Source organism: Anabas testudineus, chromosome 10, assembly GCF_900324465.2.
Source record: "Anabas testudineus chromosome 10, fAnaTes1.2, whole genome shotgun sequence".
NCBI classification, from domain to species: Eukaryota; Metazoa; Chordata; class Actinopteri; order Anabantiformes; family Anabantidae; genus Anabas; species Anabas testudineus.
The window spans coordinates 8,274,260-8,294,964 of record NC_046619.1 but is presented as its reverse complement, the minus strand read 5'-3'; the positions used below and the strand labels follow the sequence as shown (position 1 = coordinate 8,294,964).

Below are 20,705 nucleotides of genomic sequence, written 5' to 3'. Positions count from 1 at the left end.
AAACCTCTAAAAGCCACATTAGTCTCAAAAGCTTTTGCTGCTCTGTTGTTCATTCACTCATAAAGACCCCGTCCTTGGGTTTTATTGGCATTCTCTGTAGGGATTTTAAACCCCTTCAAAGCAGTCAGGCATCTAAACCCTCAGGTGAATCTTACCCTTATTTACATCTCCAGCATTTTGACATGATTTATAGCAGATGACAGTGGGCAGGATCTATCTATAAAACATTTGCAGCCTTGATGTACAACAGAAATGAAACGGGGGACCAGCACAAACTAAACAGCTGTTACACCATATCAGAAATGTTTATTACAAGTCTGAAACAAACATATATATATATATATATATATATGTATATATGAAAAAGTCACAGAGTTGCTGTCCATATATACAAAGCTGATTGAAAGCTGTTTTTGAATATATAAATATATATTTATATTTATATATACTCAATAAGTTCATCTATGTCATGCATTGATGTAACTAGCTTGACAGTTACAGTATCTGCAACAAGCTGCACCAGTAAGCAGGCCTGTCACGTTCATCACCTGCATTTGCTGATCTTTTTCAATGCCATTAAAAGATGTGGGAGTGTGCTTGCAGATGCAACAACAAAAGGGCAACAAAATGAAAATTACAACTATGTACAAAATATATTCACTTGCTTATCCGAGTGGAGCTCAAAGTCCAATTTCCATTTTTGTCAGTTTTCTCGATGGCAAAGAAACAGCTATAGTCCCTTGGCACCAGAAAGCTTAAATGTTCTAATTAACCCAGATGTGCAGCTTTTCCCCCAGGTGAGCCCTGAATCTACAGAACCATCTGTACACACTGGGCTGAGATGTTTCTGGGCCACACAAAAGTCTGTGGAATCCTTTGGTTCCCGTCAAGACAATACAGCAGTCCAAAACAAAATGTAACCACCAGATGGAAACCAAGCAGTTGCAATAAGCATATGAATTCATTTGCAGAAGTCTTAAGCAGGACAAGTCTTAGTGGTGTTCTGATGTGGATGTGATTTAGTCGTGACCCCCTTATATTGTCTATCCAGTCTCGACTGTCCAGCCCATGGTGTGCCCCTGTGCCTCTGTTCCTGCCACACTGTAGTGTTGCCTGAAAAAGTAGATGAATCCAAGAACATAAACTTCAAGTCATCAGTGGCGGCTACAGCCCTGAATACAAAGCTCCAGTGGAAAAATATCATGTTTTGTGCCTAACTTTCAACACTGTGCATTAATATTGTACTTCTAATCTGATTACTCACTGTCTAACTGTCTTCACCGTATAAGTGTGTTCTGGAGAGGATTATGAGTCTTGGCAGGTTGAGGGCGTAAATCAACCAACATGTGCACATGGGTACAGAGTTTCAGAAACCCATTTCTACCACAGAAATAGATAAAATAGATGAAAAGTTATGCATGACAGAAAAAGGAGAAAGGAATTAGCTGTTTCAACCATTATCGTAACATTTTGTCCTTTATTTCCTGGCAGACATGTTCTTCCACTGAGGCTAAACAGTTTGCACTGCAAAAAAAGTCTGTCACATTCAAATTTCAGATGATTCAATCCTGTCTATCCATGGCAACCCAGAGGAAGGTCTGTCCTCCTGTTTTTCACTCGCTCTCTCGCTCCTCAGCTGTGGCACTTCTCTTTCCAATGTCCCACTTCTGCTCCCTCCTCCTCCTCCTTCCCCTCCTTGCTCTCTGCCTGCCCTCAGCTGCTGCAGTTCCCTGTCCAGCGCTTCGTTGCGGTGATACATCTCTAAGTAGCTGGCCTGCAGCTCCTTCTGGTAGCGGATGACCTTGTCCTTTTCTGTCTGCCATGTGTGCCTCTCTTCCTCGAAAGCTATGGCCTGGGCCTCGCTCTGGCGGCGCTCCAGCAGGAGTTCTGCTCGCAGACGCTCCTCTGTAGGTCCCCCGCACCCTCCTGCAACGAAGAGGTTCACATGGCCTCAACTACAGTCCAGCAGTGCCTCAGGGGAAATTTAATGAAAGCCATTGGCTCCTTTGAAATGCACACAGAATTTTGCTCCTGCCCTGATTATTCAAATAACCTGATTTTGGGCCACAGCATGTAAATATCAGAAATAACCCAGACAAGCTTCTGCTGTGTTGATAAGATTTCCACTTAAGATGCCAGACTTGGTTTAATATTACTACCAATACTAATAATACAACTTAATTTAAATATCTAGTACAGAAAATCAGTGAATTAAGGTGTACACAGCTTAAACATTGTCAGGGCCACATACATCGTGTGCACACATGTAAGAGACAGAGCCAGAAAACTACCTGTTGCCCCAGTTGAAGCACTCTCTTCAGACCTCTTTCCATCTTCGTGTGCATTCTGGGAGTCACATCTGCGGCGCTGTGTCCCCTGCAAGACGAGCTTCAGTGCATCTATTTGGCCCTCTCTGTTGCGCAGCTGCGTGCGGGTCTCCCTGAGCTGCGTCTTCAGCTGGAAGATCTCACTCAGCTTCTGGGTCACCTCCGCCTGGGAGTCCCTCAGTTGCTGCTTCAGCAGGGAGATCTCCCCCGACTTCTGGCAAACCTGCAAGACAGAGTAATGAGAAAATAATGGATACATTTTTACTGACATTATGGGTCTTGAGAGAATTGAATAAGGACAAACAGGGAAGGAATTCTGCTATCTTGTCCGTTCCCTGTAATTACTTCTCCCTGCTATAAGCTGTCCTTCTTCTGTCCAACCAAGGTCTTACCTCCCACTGTGTCTCCTCCAGGGTCGGACTGGTTCGCTTTGCTGTGGCTCCAGCCTCCTGGCTCCTTTGCGTTTTCAGACTGTCAAGCTCCTCCTGCAGTCGGCTCTTCTCCTGCTGCGCCCTGAACAGCTGTAACTGCAGGTTGCGTTGGGAACGCTGGGCGTGTTGGGAAACCTGACGCAGCTTGGCAGCATACAGACACTTCAACTCCTCCACCTCCTTCTCCCACAGACGCTGTTTCCCCTCAAACACCTGCACGTTACAAGCAGATGTGGGTCAAACTTCAGAACAGAGGCAGATGGCTGTTATCGACTGATGGTGAAGAACAGACTAACACAATGAGATTCACCTGAGCGATGGCGCCTTCACTCTCATCGAGGTTTCTTTTCATCTGTTTCAGCTCATGTTCTTTCTCCACCAGACGCTCCTCCAGATCCCGCACCTGGAAAAGACGGCAGCATGAATGACTTAGCAATCTGTGAATAAAGCTGACACCCTCCTCCTCCCATCTATCCATCCATATGTCCAGTACTCACCACTTCCTCTACAGACAGAGAGAGGGTCCATTCATAAGGAGGGGGAGCCTCCCCTCCATATGGAGTCAGACGGCTCAGGGTTGCCATGCTCCGGCACGCCATCTCACCACCTCCTGACCCTGCAGTCTTTGGGCCCAGTGACGTCCGGTCCAGGGAGCCAATGGAGTTAATGTGGCCCATAGACGCACTATTGAAAAAAAAAGCCAATAAAATCTCCTCTATTATCACTTCCCACACAGTCACTAAGTATAAAAAAACTATTAAATCAAGACTCCTGTTGAATATAAAGTAGAGCAAAGACAATAATGCTGCGGGAGACCTGATGTGAGCCAGATGTGGGCGGAAAGGAGGCCGGTACGGTGGCAGGCTGCTCATGGAGTTATGACCCGAATCTGACAGGTTATCATCCTCCTGGCTCATCCCACGCAGTGAGGAGTGTGCCTACACAGTCATAATTATACAGTTATTCATCCCAATTAATGGAGTGAGAAAAGTTTTCTTTCTATTTTTCCCATCAGTATTGGCAGACTAATGGGAAAAATCCAGCAATGTTAATTGATTAGCTGAATAGACTTTTGAGATGTTTTGGATACATGGACCTAATGAATGGAACTGGATCAAGGCTTGAAGTTGTGATTGTGTGTTACAGCGTTACTACCTTGTTACCACTGGATGTTGGTCCTCCATGACGGGAGGGGGAGGAAGAGGAAGAAGAGGTGGAGACAGCTTTAGGGACATGGGCGTAAGCCCTGTGCAGGCCGTTGGAAAGCCCATGGTCCATATCCTCTGACTTGGAAGACGGATAGAGGTTTTGCATGGAGCTGAAGTTTTTGGGGGTGACAGGCTTGAAGGCTGAAGACCTAAAATGAGCCTAGAAAAAGAAAAGCAAGAGCTGACAAAGTTAGGCGCAGGGTGAAAAGCACCTTACTCACAGCAAAGGTTGGGATATAACTATAAATCATAATGTTTCTAGTAAATCTATGTGTGATTTACTAGACCCTTTATGTTCGTAGTGTTAATCAATCCGGGCAAAACAAGGTGAGATTCGATTGCAGCAATAAATTCAGCACATAACAAGTGACAGATTCCCAGTCTGTGCAGGTGAGCTGGAAGAAGTTTAAAATTGATGTATGTTGGTAATAGCTGACGGGGATGCTGCATCTTGCTGCCAGAGATATATAAATGTGATAGTGATAGATGTAACACGGCCCCGGCAACCCCAGCCCCGCTCACTGGCTGTATATCATTTTCTGTTTTTTGTCTTTTAAACAACCATATTCACCTTTTCATATTTGCCCCCACTTGGCAGTGAGTTCTTTGTCAAATCTACTTCGGTGCCGTCTTTGTGGTAGACCTTGGCATATAAGGTTTCCTCATCGTGACCACTGGCTGAGTTGAGGCCAGAGATGATGTCCTTCTTGCTCTCACTGCCTGCGGTTGTTTTAGGCTCTTTCCTGTTTGGGAAGCACAGCAGGTCAACCGAGGTCAAGCCCTGTCACACTGTATAGTACACAGCAGACTAGTTTACCTTTAGCAATGCAGCTTACGACATTTACTATGACAGCATCTGGTTCTCTATAGCAGCACCCACCTGGCGATATTGAGGTAGTTGAGTATCTCTCTCTGGGTGAAACCTTTCTTCAGAAGGCCATTGGTCTGTTTGGGTCTCACCTGGGGCACTGCACGGCTGCCTTTAGTTGGTGACACATCGGGTTTCTCCACCAAACTGCCTACACTTCCCATGCTGCAACGGGAGGAGAGGGGTGTAGCTGGGAGAGGGTTATGGAAGTTTTTGCTAGGGCCGCGGGTCAGAGGAAGAGTCTGGACTGAGGTTGCCATTGGTTACAGGGATCTATGGGGGAGTAAGATGCTCTGTGAAAAACAGGAAAAGTGGAAAATGAGCTGAGTGCTCGTAACGAGGTGAAGTAAGTCAACCTGTTTATAGTAAATAACCAAGATGGACCAAGCTCCCGTTAAGGAAAATGTTCAGTTTAGATGTTTCCTGCTTCTTCACAAACTGATGTTATTTGTTTATTTTTACAGTATTTTTTGTAATGCTTGCAGTAAAATCCAAGGTAAATCTTCTAACAGAGGTAGAGGTGATATTTTACACTGTTTCAACTGTACTAAAGTGGTGGGGATATTTCTCTACGGACAGCTTTCTCAAAGCACAGCTGCAATAACTCAGCTCCCCACAACATCAAAGATGCGCTAAACTAAAAAGCAAACAAACTCTATGCAGAACCTGTGATACACAATTAATGATGGTGATGCATTTAAATAAGAAGACAAACCTCTATCATGTTCCATGATAGGGGTTACAGAAACAGTCTCACCTGTCATTTCTTCCCAAAAGCAAATCAAAAGACTAAAGGATCATGCGTAAACATGTACTCTGTGGGGCAGTGCTGTTAGAATATGTTACATCGCACGCCTGTTATATAACCAGGTTACTACAGCATTCGCTTAAAAAAGGGGAAAAAACAGAAGAGCTTGAATAAACAATAAACATTATGGACCGTTTAATCTAGTGCTGCGGTAGCTTATTCTGTTTGCATGTTTCCTGTCTCATAAAAAATCATATGTATCTACCGTGGCCTGAATACATTTCAACTGATAGGACACTGTCTGTGTGAGATTAGGTTTCCTGTCAATCGCAGCAACAAAGTAAAACTACAATCATTAACATTTTCTCTTGGCTTTGACAAAACTAGACCAAGTTGCCAAGTTACCCCTACAGCTACATGAGAGGCACTATTGTTTGGTCAAGTTTGGGCCTCTTCAGCTCCACACAGCAGATCTCTCTACAACCGTCTCATCGCCGTAGTTTTTTAAATCACCCACATATCCCCTCCCCTCCTTCCTTTCAGACAGCCTTGTTAAGGATCACTATTGATTCCACCCCTCTGACCCTCGCTCTTGCCATGCATGACCATAAAACACTGAAATTCGCTGCAGGCTTTCAATAAACAGAACCTTCCTTGGTACTCAATCATGGCGCAGGTAGAACTTTACAGGTCATACCGGATGTTTTCTCATTTTAGCTTATCAATGACCAATTTTAAATACTATTTTTTAAATTTACCTTGTAGGTGGATTTGAATTATTTTTTTATAGTATGAAAACCAGAGAAACCAGTGAGGCTTAAAGGCAACCCATAACAGGGATCATTTCCTTGACGTTGTTATTGTGTGCTAATCAATTTTCCTTCTTCTTGCTCCTCGTGCATTCAAGGACATCAGACAAGCAATACTCAAGTGCCAACAACAACTTTATTGTAAAAGTATGTTGTAAGTAGAATCAACCTGAAAGATCACTGATAAGCAATGACGAACGCTGTAAAAGGGTTCTGTGTTATCGAGTGTTGCAAAACCACCTGACTAAGATATTTGTTGACCTGTTTTTTTATATATTTTTTCCAACCTGTAACCGTGCAGCAGCAACAAAAAGTGAAATGGTTACTTGCATGGATGGATTACTCCTGCCACACGTTTCAGGTCTTTACAAGTTGTTTTTGCACAGCAGTAAAAAACTAAAATTCTTGACAGGTGCATGGGCCCATGATCTGTAAAACCTGGGCTCAGTCCAATTATTGACAGGGATGTCCTTAGGCCTGGCTGTCAGCACACACTATCACACAAAAATATCCTATGTATGAGCACAGGCACCCGCAGTGACACTCTGGCATCTCCTCTTGCTTCTAATACAATCCGCATTTATCAAGTGCTTTGCACTGCTGGCCTCGACAGTTACCACAATTATGCAAATGGTTAAAATAGGCAAAAAGAGCTGTGCAACAGCGGCTCCAGCCCACTCCACTCAGGGCTCTCAGCCAGGCTGAGATCAAAGCAGCCCAAGCTACTCATGTTTATATTCATGAGGTACTATTTTCCCCCATGTAAAACTTTCCACTAAAGCATCCGGCTCCTAATAAGTCAATATAAAACAGGCTGAGGAAAAGAAGCTGTGGTGCTATTCGACCATTCTGTGTCCCTGGTCAGTGTAAGACATGATATGGACTCAGTGCAGGTCACACTGAGTGTGTATGTGTGTGTCCGACACCATATGAATAAATCATGAGCGTGCTAAACCTGATGGCCACTGGCCAAGATCTGACACAGTATTTTTAGGTCCAGTATTTTACACAGTTTGTGTCTTGTTTCTGCCAGAGACACGAGAAGCCAATCGATGTTTGACTGGAAGCTGGGCTTGAGCTGAGGGCGGGCGAGGCAAAGCAATTCTTTCTGGGTAGATAAGAGAGTAAAAAATCCTTTTAGGCCACAAATCTTGTAGGACTGAAGAAATCTTGCATTCAGTCGTTTTCCATAATTGCCTTCTAGTTTATGGGTCAGAGTAAACCAGGAGACACAACAAGATTTACGGCTCAGACCCGACTAGCCACGGGGGCCTGAAACACAACACACTTCCCTAACACAAGCGCACACACGGATCAAAGCAGTGACTCCTGCCAGCTTTAAATGGTTACGACTGAAAACGTCTTCTAGTCTTGATTTATGCTTCTTTTCAAAACAGTGATGAGCTGATAACTAAGATCAAACATCAACTTCATCAGCGCGTCGAAGTGCTGTGCAGGTAAAAAGGAGATGTAGCTGTTCATATACACCTGGGTGTGCATCTTGAGGGCTATGAACAGACCTGAGCAGTGAACAGGCTGCTGAGAGGTGTGACGGTCCTCTAAAGGCTCGCAGGGAAGGTTTTGGCTCGTGTTTTCTTAGAAACCTATCCCAACAACTCATCTACAAAGCCATACAACTAACACAGAGCCTTTAGGAAGACTCAAGGTCTCAAAGACGCCCTCTCCTAAAAGATCGTAACCAGGTCTCCTGTGTGGAAAACAAAGCTTTCAGTGAAAGGCCTCGATGTGAAGAGGGGACGTTTCAAACCCCCGGAGACGCGCAGGTCGGGCGCTGGGACTGAGGCAGAGGAGAGAAGCACAGGGAAGCTAAATTCCAAAGATGCTTTGCAGAGCACAAGCTCAGGCTTGTCAGTTTTTGATGCGCAAAACGCTCACTCCCACGGACGCTCGCTCGCACTTGTATGTGTGCCGGTCACTCAACAAAGCCCCGAAAAAAAAAGCCTGCAGCTCCACATCCTCTGCCCTCTTCCCTCGGCGCTCTCTCTCCCCTGCTCCATGATCAAAGTTTGTTTACGTTTGTGGGGTAACTTTGCAGGTTACATCTAAAACTCCCACACAGCGCACACTCTGTTGCATTATATAAGCTCTATCTAAACCTGTGTTCTCTGGGTTTCACAGCTGTTCGTTGTGTAAAACACTATGGAACAAATCAGGCGCCGGCCTTACTTCATCTTCTCTACAGAGACCTGCAGTATTACCTTTAACTCCTACTCTTGTAGCCTGACAGCCCTCCTTACGGGACACTTCTATCAACAAACAGAGCCTTGGCAGCTTACCGAGGTGGTTTGTTTGAAAACCAAAAGAGGAAGAAAATAAAAAGAAAGTACGAATGTACCAACGCTACAAAATGATAATGATGATAATGTTGATAAAATGACGACAGAGTGATAATAGATGGGCTTCACTGTCCGATGAGGGTACAAAGGAACCACAGGAGAGACGGCAATGTCACCAAAATCCAACTAGTAGACACATTCTCTCCGTAACAGTATGATGGCTTCTTCAACCATCATATATGAGAAGCAGAGCAGTGCTCCACACTCCCGTTGACTATCACTTGCATGTAATGACTGACTGTGAGAGTACCTCTGGCTGTGGGGCATGACAGCAGAGGAGTGCTCGGCAGCAGTCTCTAATTGTCAGCAGGTTATTTATTATGGATGGGAGACAATCAGGCGGACAGACCACGTTTATCTCCACAGATCCTGAGGCCGTTCAGAGGCGCAGAGCTGTTGAAGTTCTTTCTTCTGTGTGTGTCATAGATAGCCACACATGGGCATGGAAACGTAGTCGGATGCCTCGGGCCTTGAGGTGTTGCTTGTCTTCTGTTTTCTGAATGTCGCAGCAGACAGAACTTTGTATAAAAGAGTGCCGTACATCTTCTGACACTCAAAAGACTTTCTATGTGAAACGTGGCTCATAATGCGCTGTTGGCTGGTTGTGGTGCGGCTAAAGCTGAAAGCCTAGTGTTCAGTCTGACACTGTCCCCATTGATGATGAACACGGCAGTCTTCAAGGAGGTCAAAAGTCATATTTAGTCTTAGCTGTAGATACAGGGTGCTATTGAGCACACAGACGGCTGAGACATTTCATTCTGCACGTTCTGAAAAGACACAATTGATGTGGCACATTAGCACAGTGTCGTTGTCCGCTGTCGTGTTCCCTGTTTCACCTACTCTGAATCTCACATCAGCCATATTGCTGCTCTGCTCCATATGGGGCAGATTATACTTTATGTAGCTGTTGACAGCTCTCCAGCTTCCTACAAACTTCCCTAAACACCTCAACCTCATAAATCCCACACAGTTTATTCTCTGTGGCATCGTTTCAATAAGCTTCTGCAGTGTCACAACATTTATTCCCGTCCAGAGTTGCATACATTTTTTGCCAAGATTTTATATTGATGACGAGAGAGTTGGACCGCTGCGCAAAGTCTTCTCTAGCACATCTTAAAAATTCTCAATGGGGTTTAGGTCTGGACTCTGTGGTGGCTAAGCCATGTGTGAAAATGATGTGTGATGCTCCCTGAATTCACGATTTGAGCCCGATAAATCCTGGAATTGTCATCTTGGAATATGTCCATGTCACCAAGGAAGAAAACATCCACTGATGGAATAACCTGGTCATTCAATACATTCAGGTCATTGGACACATAACGTTGCTGAACCTAGACCTGAACACCTGCAGCAACCCCAGATCATAGCACTGCCCCCACAGGCTTGTACAGTAGGCACTAGGCGTGATCCTTAGTTAAATCCAGTGTATATTAGGGACAGTTCTCATTTCACAGCCATAGTAGAGAATTGCAGACATGAGGGAGCTGGACCTGGACACTTAATAAGCTGATATTGAGCCATTTGATAAACGATTCCTTATACTGTTCTGCCTTACACGGCTTCCATCTCATTATCTTTTGACATTTTAGTCTTTTAATGGATTTGCTGAGTAGACGGATTTTCGTCTTCTAAATTTGAACACTAAATGCTATCAAACTCTCATTAATAGTTTTAGCAGTCTTTGTAATTACTGACTCAGAGAAGAAACATTTTAAACAACCTTAGGACAAACTTAGGGAGATGATCTGCTGTTTTGCCAGGTTTCACGTTTATGAGCTCTACAACTGTGTTCACAAGTCTCACAATCCTGATCACGACTTGCTGGCGTAGCACTGGACTCACATCAGCTGTCAGGACTTCGTCGGAGGCAGCTGATGTGGGTTTCCTCTGTTTGCATTTGTTAGCCTATGGGTGGCATCTTGTCCTAACGACCTCTGCTGACTTCACAGTATTGTATTTCTGCACAGAATTCAATTAATGAACCCGATTACAGTGGCCTTGCTGAGGTTATCTGGGGTGACTGGCTGCGCTGGTGTTTTTCATGGAATCTTATTGATCTGTGTGACTGATGTTACATAAGACTGCTTTGTTGTGAGAGGATGAAATCTGCGGGAGCGTGTCTTCCTAATGTATTATTAGTGTTATTTATAGAGAAATTATTCCGCAACAACAAACTTGCTCTGGTTCTCTTCCAACAATACAGAAAGTCTGTGCTAAAATACAGAGAGTCTTCAGTTTGAGCTGTGAAAAAACAGAATTGATTGCATAATCCCTAACTGTGTTTAGATGAATGCTTGCGTTGATCCCTCTGTGAGGTTACAAGTTCAACCTCTGTTTATGTGTGTAGGTGTTGGGTGAGTGAAAGGCAAGTGGACATGTTGATTAAAACAACATTGAGGTCAGGTTTGTATTCTTGTGGAATCTCCCTTTGTCACAAACACACACATTAAACTGAAATGCTTACCAAATGAATCTCAAACTAGTGGTAAAGTTGATTAAAACACATTTATTAATGAAAGAAGATGAAAAAATTGGTGTTTTAGATGCATCCAGGAGTCTCACACTATCCATCTATTCCTCTTTCACAAGACAGTGAGTCCTGTACGAGTAATTGGAGGAATGAATTGGAGCGAATCATCTTCCTCTTCGAACCTCATCTACCTCAGTAACAGTCCACTTGTCATTTGTTCTATTCTTACATAGCATGTGAAGTTTACAATTATGATGGCGGCACGAGTACCGTGAAGCAACAAGTCATGATTTCTCAGTGAGGGAGACAAAAGCAGCTTCTCATTTTAGATTTATGTCATATCTACCCACTTAAACAACAGCTGTTGCTTTATCTAACATTACGAAATCACAGTGCAACTATTTTAGTTTCCCTAAAAGGTGGTTTTAAATATGTACTAGCAGGATATATGCATTACTCCAGGCAAAACGTCAACTTTGTTCTTGCACATAGTGTAGAACCAGTTAGTTCTATAGCACTGATAAGGAAAACATGTAAAACCACGTTTCTAAACAGTATTTTTAATTTTTAATGAAACAGAAAAACATCCCACATTACTTTAATGGGGTTTTCTGAAGGACCAGTTAGTGTTCTAGTTGGGACAGGCAGTCTATTTTTGTTTCTATTTTCGGAGCTGATGCTACAGATTGACACATTACAGCTTCTTATAAATGTGAGGACTTCCAGACTAGTGGAGATCTTTACACTGCTGATTCAGTCTGGAATCTATGATCTATGATGAGCCATGTTTCTCTGTTAAAACTGAACAGCACCATGCAAGACTACATGATTAAAACCCAGCTCGACTGCAATGTCTGTCAGTGGAGAAACTAATAGCAGTTTTCCTTCTGAGTGACTTATTATAGTTGATGCATTTGAAGTATCTTTCATATCTCCACCCCCCGCTAGTTTCGGGTGAAGTTTCATGTGGCAAACATCCTTCTCCTGATGTAGTAAATTACAGGTAATGTCTGTTTACACCCACCGAGGTCTGCTGCTGTTAAGGAGAGCTGCTGTGCACATGATATCCAACATATACACAATAAATATAGTCAGTTTAAGTAAGGAGTGACATATCAAACTGGATCAACGCACGGTTTTCTAATCATCCTCCCCTGATGTCATCAAGGAAGTCTGCAACTGGAAAAGCAGCATCATGCTGAGATATTCACTCACCATCACTGGAATTTGTGAGAGAGCAAACAACAGAATGACATGCCTTTTTTTTTCCAGCTAATACTGAATTGAGTTCAAGTTCTTGTTTGGTTTCTGTTCACCTTTCCACCACAGTAAAGCCTGTACAGTGTTTGCCAACTGCTGCTATCAGCAAAGCTGGTTCAAGACTGAAGAATGTAAAGGGAGAGAGGGATGGTACGAAACAAACTCACATTCCTTACATTTCTCACTGGTTGGTTATAAATGTGCCTTCACATAACCTTCAGATAATACTGATATGGGTGAGGTGGGCGGCCCCGCTCTACTTTTATGTTGTTGGTCATTTAAAAAAGCAACAGAGATGCCTATTGTCCAAAGCACCTGAGCTCCCAGAGCTGTGTTGGTGATATCACACATTTAATTATCGATAATTTCACCACATGATCAGGGCAGGGCAGTCATATAGTGCTAAATTGATCCGATAGAGACAAAAGCACGAGAGCTAGCTTCTTATTAAATTCATTACAGCAAAAAATAGGGGCGATGTGAGCAGAGACTCTCTTTCTCTTTTCTCTCAGTGGCTCCTTTGTTTCCTGGAGCGGTTCATGTAGGAGTCACCATTCTGTGATTACAGAGATAGAAATCGAGTGGTTCCCACATCGACCCACACCTGAGCCTATTCCACTTAACAGCTGCAGTGAATGTGCATATTAGACCACACGCTCTGCAAAAACACAAACAGGAAAAATGTGGGGACTGCAGCTGAGTATCAACTGGCATTCAAAAGCATGTGCACATATGGAGCGACCCACGGCATGGCTGCTTCTCCATTTAAGCCTAACAAAGCACAGATAAAGTGTTGGAGCATGGTGGGAACTAGTAAAAATCTACTTGTTCAGCCATCTCAGGTTACAATTTACAGATGTACAATGTACAGAGTTTAAAATGACAACAAAGCAACAAGGAACAACAATGAAACTTCAACATTAGGAGACTTTCACCTTGTGCGTAGTGACGCATGTTAATCTTGCCTCAGGCTGCAAAGAGAAACTGGAGGCTGTGAAATCTCAAAGTGCAGTCAGTAAAACTGGAAGGACAAATCCAGTTCAATGAATTCCTGATCGTCAGCTTTCGTACAACATTAAGCCATAAACAGGCCTCAGGGGGAATTCCAGGGATACAAATAGTCCGTCGGACCAGGAATCACTTAACAAAAACAACGATAATAGGAAGAGGGCTTACTGGACAAACTAGGATGCAACACTCAGTGGAGCAGATAATCCAATACACGTTAATACTTAACAGTTAATTAGCATATTTGTTCTTTGATGGGAGTCAATGGGGAGGCTCCGACTGCCGCTCGGCGTGACGTCATTCACTTAGGAGAAAAGGTTTAGTTAAAGAGTGAGCTAATTCCAGTTCAGTTGCACTGCAAACAAGCACGCCTTGTGGGCCGAGTAATTAACAAACAGGCTGCTTTCCTCTGGGTACTGCAGCTAAAGCTGTTCTTCAGCAGCGCTGCCTTTAAATCACAGCGTGACTCCTGACCATGCTGAGCTTTTTGGCCTGTGAATAAGTCAAGATTTCCCAGCCGCAATCTCAAGAATGTATAAAACATACTCACACAGGTTTGGCAAGTTCCTTCTTTGATCTGAAGCCCAGTATCAAACAGTAAACTGAGGACTTTCACAATCGCAGCACCGAAATTTAATAGGCAAATAAAACCTCATTTATTTATTGACACTAAGTCAACAGAGGTAGAAATCACAAAAATCACCTGAAACGTCATTGTTGTGCTCTTTATCCCATGCTGAGTCTATTTCTGTCTCTTGCTTCCACATGGCTGATTATCACACCACATGACTTTGTGTTTCCCAGTCTGTCATGGCTGCTGGGAGGTGTGTGGAGCCTGGTCCTAATAACTGCCCTGCAGGTCAACACAGGATGCACTGTTCAAAACAGAGGAGTAACCTGATCCTAAACCCTGGATGAGGAATATTTTAATGGAGACACCTGCCTCACATGAGAGAGAGAGAGAGTCACCTGTGTGTTTCATACAGCGAAGTTGAAGAATTCTTCAATTGCTAATTGACTCCCTTGAGAGGGCCTGGTACTTTCCTGCACACCGTGCGCGCTTGCTCATCTTTTGTACAATTTGAAGCCTCTCAGGGGCTGGTGTAGTTGGACTTGTTCTCCCGGTTCCAGAGACAAAAGCGCTGCATGGAAACCAGCTTTGAGACGGTCAAGCAAAATACCAACAGTACAATGTGTCTTGTTTACTCACTGATAGTAACACAATGACGAAGGATCAGACTTCCAATTAAAGACAGCAGAGATAAAGAATGAGTGTAGAAGTAAACACCTCAGATGAGGAGTAAGTGGAAAATTAGAGCATGTGGAGGTGGTCTCAAAGTGAACTGTCTGGACAATACTTTGAGTGTAAGTCTCCCTTCCTGAGACTGGCTTACTGGACAAGTTCTGCACAGTATCAACTTACATAACCCAAACTGGAGACGCTTGCATCCGACGAGGGAGAAAAGAGAGGACATTGTTCTCAGCTCCTTCAACAGAAGAAAGAAGCTCCTTTCTTCTGACTTTTCCATGAGATGTAGGCTGCAGAGCTGAGGGGTGTGAAGAAGGTAACTGGACTTCTTAAAGCCGGCACCAATGGGTGGGCACGCAAGAATCTCAGCTAATAAAGCACCTTGCCAACCAGAGATGCACTACGTAGAGGTTGGCAGGCTATTAAAGGAATTCCAGACCGGGAATGTGATGTTTTAAGGTGATCTTTGGACCGCTTAGTGCATTTGAAGAAAGTCAGCTGAAAAATAAACCATATGAAAACTAATCAGCCTGGTCTAACACTTGAACACGAGCTTCAGTGCCTCTGTCATTAGCACTGGACATCACAGACATATCCATGTCCCAGATTCCACAGATTCTCAGTTGTTTGCCACCAAGCTGACAGAGGAACCCCGAAAGAAATCTCTGGCAACTGGGAAGAATAGTGAAAGCTGTGTATGAATAGATAAAATGTAGGGTGTAAAAGAGAGGAAGGAGATCCATAGAAGGAGATACGATGCAGAAACAACAGGGAGACAAGTCGGGGCCTGTTTCCAGATACTGTACCTGTCTGACCAGTCAACTAGACGAGACAGCCACTTGGGCTAGACTCATTTCCTCTGCCTAAGCTCCTCTGGACAATAAAAGTACAGGAAGCAGCTATGGGAGGCATGCTGGTTGTGTGGTTACTTAGAAATAACATCATTCTGGGTCAGACATGAACTTAGTGTGTCTGTCAGTTTGGAATGAGTTCTTTCAGGAAAACATAACTTATAGAAGGATTTATAGGAAATAAATGAATCAGAACAGATTTCATATGAAAGAAACAAAAATTAATAATAAACAGTCTTAGTTTGACAGAAACTAAGAGCATGTTAGATGAGAGCACAGATACCACTCTCATATTTGTACAGTAAATATAACGCTAGAACAAGCATGTGGGTAGTTAGACACAGGGGAAAGATTAACCTGGGTGTATCAAAACTAGCCGGACTGAAAATGGCCTTGGCACAAACTGACATCTACATGAAAAATACAAAACCAGATACGATATAACAAACCACTTCTCTCCAGGACATATTTCGTTATTAAGAGGAGGATGTACTGCTGGTGACCACATTGACCATTGTGACACGTTTCACGATTTGATGATTAAAATGCATCTAATGATTCTCTTAACCTCTAATCTTTATTTAAGTGTATTTAATGAAGTTTGTCCTCAAAGTATCTGGAGAACACTGATGACTAGCAGTTGGTTTTCCTACTACCATTTATAGTTTAATTTATAGTTTGTTTATTGTTTGCAATTCATAAATATATATTAGATTGCAATCACAATATTACACTGTAAGAAGTATAAGTTTTAAGCAAGGCAAAGCTAAAAATATGCAGCCTTAACATTGTTGTATCAATCTTCTCAACTAGATATCTATTTCCTGAAGTGCCAAACCTTTAGACGCTCTGCGTGCATCACTTTCTCCAGTCTTTGTGGTAAAATAAGCTATGAACTTTGTATTTGTGTGTCTCATCACTACTGAAATAAAAACTACAACTTAAAAGATAAGATTAACAGTATTAGCCAGTGTTGACCATCAATCAGCGGTGCTACCTGTGTGACCTAATTGAGACATGAGCAGGTAACTGAATTAAAATCAAACCACTGTATTGATTTTATGTAAAAGAGGAGGATGTGACAGTAAACTGAAATGCTGTTGGAGAGAACAGAGCTGTGTCTGCCTGGACGACTGCAACTTGTATCCTATAGATATAAATAAACAACAATGCCCACTCGCAGAGGAGGGCTCTAACACGTGGACTTCTGTTCTGCAATGCTACAACTCTTCAGACTAAATAAGAGATAAGGGCCAAGTACTCTGCACACACACACACACACAATTCATCCCAATACACAGATAGGCAGGGTAACATTTGCAGTATCTATATAAGGCACTTCTCACAAGCTGATAAGTCAGATCAACAGAAACACAGGAAAATGATAAGGTTGAGCTTAAGGACGCACCACAGCTGATAAACAGGGAAAAAAACACAGGCTGCGTTCGTTGACGAGACAATGGTCGCAGGATGACATTCTGCCAGAGTTAGTGGTAGAAAGCGCCTGTTTCCATCTGCCCTCTCAGCTTAGACAAAGGTCACACTGTGGGGTCCGTCCAGCCTCAAACACTCTCACATCTTTTCCTCTGTGAAGGTCAGCGGGTCCCGCCTGTCCCAAGAATAGCATAGGCAGGTAGCAGGTCAACCAACCAGTCAGTTTGTGATAACCTCAAATATACGGGGCACAGCAGTCGTTAAATATTAAATATATGCCCGGTTCTTCTGGCAGCAGAGGAGATTGTGATTGATAGAAATAAGCATGTGGGCCCTAAGCTAGGTCTTTGCCAAATGTGCCAAACTCGCACTTACACATGAACACGTATATATCATCAGCCTGTGACGCTCAGCACTTGTCATGAGGTGCTTTTCAGAAGTTGTTTCTATTTCCTGGCTACCTGGCTGAAAATAAAAGGCATTGGTTAATGATTACACGATCACAGTGGGCATCTAATAAATGCAGATACATGATATAAAAGCTCTTAACTCTGAAGACGTTCCAAATACTTAGTGTGTGTAGGTAATACTACCATATACTGTTTATCTATTACGCTGATTGCAGATCATTTATTATTTTGATACGCTGCTCATCTGTTTGCTTAAGTCAGTGTTAACCTACATGTATCCGGATGGGTTAGGATCAACAGCAATAATCATCTGTATACACACACACACACTGCAACATTTTAGTTTGAATATATAAAGTTGTTGTTTTATTATGCTGTAGTTTTAAGGATGTTGGGAGAAAATGCCAACATACTTTTTAAGATTAATCTTAAGCTGGGAGGAAACACCTGCCACTGAGGGATAATGATTAACTTGCGTGTCTTGGCACTTATGCAAAAAACTTTAAAGACAAGTTTAAGCTTGTAAAGTTTACAACTTCCTTACTTTGTGTAAAATAAATCAATCTTTTTATTGGGGTCTATTAAATATGAACTACATGATGATGATTACCACTTTTGTGTGAACTGGTTAGTTAATGTCTTTACATAATTGATCATTCAGTGCAAAAGTGCATATAACATGCATTTGACACTGCCTTTATTCTACTGACAAGAATCTAATGAAAACTATTGTGATTTGCTGCGACAGCTAAGAGCAATGGAAGCTATTCAGCCTGATCCAATAGTGCCAGAATGCAGGCAGACAGCCCTGCATGCTTGGCCAGGTCCAACACTGATTTTCTTAACCTAGCCAGGCTTTAATCGCAGCGACAGACGGCCCTGAGAGCGGATCAGGCCGGCCACAGGCCGGGGGATGACTGAGGGGTGAAAGCTCTAAGTGTAGGAGCATGACACTTTCTCCTCAGAGCAATCAGGCATGGCCTTGTTTATAAGGGGTCTATATGAGACTTCAGACAGAGAATACTGTAACAGGATAAGCCCAGGATTAGGAGCAAACATCAAGAAATTGGGGAAACATCAGAGGGAAAAACAGAAGCAGAATGAGAAGGGGAGACACAGCAGAACCGAGTGAGTGGAAGAAAGGCTGATTAGTGTTTGATTAGCTGCTGACCTGAGGGGAAATGTCTGCTCACCAGCACAGTGCCATTCCGACTGTGCTCTCCCCGCTACGCCATCTGCTAGACTCCAGTAGGCTATGCATGACTGACCTGCCACGCACTTACAATCCATGCTACACAACCGGAAAAAGAGAGTAGCTTAAAGTTGGGACACGGATGTTTCATTTATTTGGCTCCAACCGGGCAAGGTTTGCACCACTAAGTATCAAACATCATTAGGACTGACTTATTTTAAAGTGACTGTGCCCGACACGAGAAGTTCAGGTTAGGCAACACTAAGCAAATGGTCAGCAGAATTAGTGTTTCATCAGCTGCCGATGCTTTAAGGAGATGCATGTATGCAAACCCACACACACACAGATACACACAAACCCGCACAGGGAGTGTCAACCCCCAGGGAGCAGAAACAGCTGAAGGAAGACATCACATCAGCTGTCTGGTTTATTCTGCTGTGAGAAGAGCAGCGCAGACACACACTGTGCTAATAGGCTGTGGTCAAAAATGTCTTCATGAGCTTTTAGCCAACAGATGGGATCTGCAACGTTACTAAATGAAACATGAACGTTGAAGACATGGCTGCCTGTTATCAGACGATACTAGCAGACCACGGAAAACAGGCTCAGAAATGACAAATCACGTAATAACAATAACATACAGTCATCAGATAGGCTTGAGCATATAGTATTAGAATATATTTAGTATTGAACTTCATGACCAACTAATCAGTTATCAAACTGATCAATTATAAAAATCACATGTGCATTTCTATAGACGCACCTACAGTGACAAATGGCACATGTTGGATTAGTTTAATGTCTGTTTGGCTGAAGAAATTCCAGGTGTGTTCAACCACCATGGCTCATTTACGGTCACATTTTCCATGCAGGAAGTTTGTGCAGTTGATCCAAACGTAATTTCTGATGTCTGTTTGATTTGATTGGTGACATCTGTAGGACTGAGGTACAAATGAAAATATCAGTGAATGTAAACAACACTTCTTTCTGGATGTTAAGGATGAAAAATGTGTGGCGAGCTCATCTCTGAACAATATTTAGTCTGTCTCAGTGATTGCCATGGAGCCATCAGTCATACAGCAGCAGAGAGTGCAGTATACGTCCTATAGTCCTTTCCTAAATTACAGGAGTGGTTACCACGCTGTCTCCAACAACAGCTCACACATCTATTGTCTCCCCATTGTGAGACCTGCTCCTTCACTTGCATCGGCACGCACCCATAACCACCACATTCAAAAGGGTCCTTTCTGCAACGCCCCATGAGTCCTCGGGTCAGAGGTCACCTGTGGCTTCTTGTCTCCAGGACGACAGCGTGGCACTCCCCAAGACCCTCACCCTACACCCACTCACAAACACACTCTCTCACACACAGGAAAAGCTCATGTCTCCAAACCCCTCCTGCATCAAAGGAGCCTCCTAGATTGTGAGCTTCAACCCAAACATTTACAGCCTCACTGGCCAAAACCCTTTTCAATACACTGCAGTGGAAGTTCAGGGAAATGCCGGAGACCACCAAAGTAGCAGAGTGACATTTGATAAATGAAAAAATAAACACATCAGTCTCCTTTTTCCCCTTCCTCTCCTCTCTTGCACACTGCACCCTCCAACTCCCACAACAAGAGAGAAACTATTTGGAAGGATCAACCCCGATTTGAGCCCATTGACTTGATTTATTTCCATTCAGGTCTAGTCCGTAGAAACTTTTCAACATGCCATGATCACAACAACACAACATGCACCATCAGTGCTGACACAGATTCCGGCTGCAGCGCAGCATATGGAGAGAGGATCAAGAGAAAGATGAGAGAAGTGGGCGCTCACCATATTCTGCATGCAGAACATCTCTTGGTCAACACTGGTACTCCTGCTGCAGTTTTTGGTCTCCCGATGGTTATATAATGAAACCAATGGCGTTTACGTGGCTCCGCGGGGTTGTCTTCCAGGACTTGGTGCGGTGCAGCAGACGGAGATCTGCCTGCTGGCGGCGTGGAGAGAGACTGGAGCGCAAAACTGGGGCTGTCTCTTTTCCCTCTCGGAGATTTGAACAGGAGGGGGGGGAGAGAGAGAGCAGAGAGCAGAGGGA

At 43.5% G+C, this 20,705-nt stretch overlaps 1 protein-coding gene across 2 annotated transcripts; it reads right to left on the bottom strand.

Annotated features, from left to right (window-relative positions):
* Nucleotides 1–365: 365 nt before the first annotated feature.
* Nucleotides 366–20,641, bottom strand: n4bp3 (NEDD4 binding protein 3). 2 transcript variants are annotated; one of them, XM_026357763.1, is made up of 10 exons: nucleotides 20,444–20,641; nucleotides 4,847–5,127; nucleotides 4,538–4,709; nucleotides 3,914–4,126; nucleotides 3,575–3,696; nucleotides 3,256–3,442; nucleotides 3,069–3,161; nucleotides 2,720–2,971; nucleotides 2,292–2,550; nucleotides 366–1,926 (listed from the first exon to the last, which is right to left on the bottom strand). In XM_026357763.1, the coding sequence occupies exons 2-10, from the start codon at nucleotides 5,092–5,094 to the stop codon at nucleotides 1,547–1,549; spliced, it is 1,926 nt and encodes a 641-aa protein (XP_026213548.1). In that variant the 5' UTR covers nucleotides 5,095–5,127; nucleotides 20,444–20,641; the 3' UTR covers nucleotides 366–1,546. The 2 variants fall into 2 exon arrangements, with proteins under 2 accessions (XP_026213548.1, XP_026213549.1); XM_026357764.1 differs by having other exon boundaries at nucleotides 4,847–5,107.
* Nucleotides 20,642–20,705: the final 64 nt, after the last annotated feature.

What these genes read in the sequence shown, in the direction of transcription:
- n4bp3 (XM_026357763.1), bottom strand. Translation starts at nt 5,094, where the DNA reads ATGGCAACCTCAGTCCAGACTCTTCCTCTGACCCGCGGCCCTAGCAAA. An exon ending in CAACATCCAGTGGTAACAAG is followed by an intron (nt 3,697 to 3,913) that starts GTAGTAACGCTG and finishes ATGACTGTGTAG; the next exon opens with GCACACTCCTCACTGCGTGG. An exon ending in CCACATCTGGCTCACATCAG is followed by an intron (nt 3,443 to 3,574) that starts GTCTCCCGCAGC and finishes TTTTTTCAATAG; the next exon opens with TGCGTCTATGGGCCACATTA.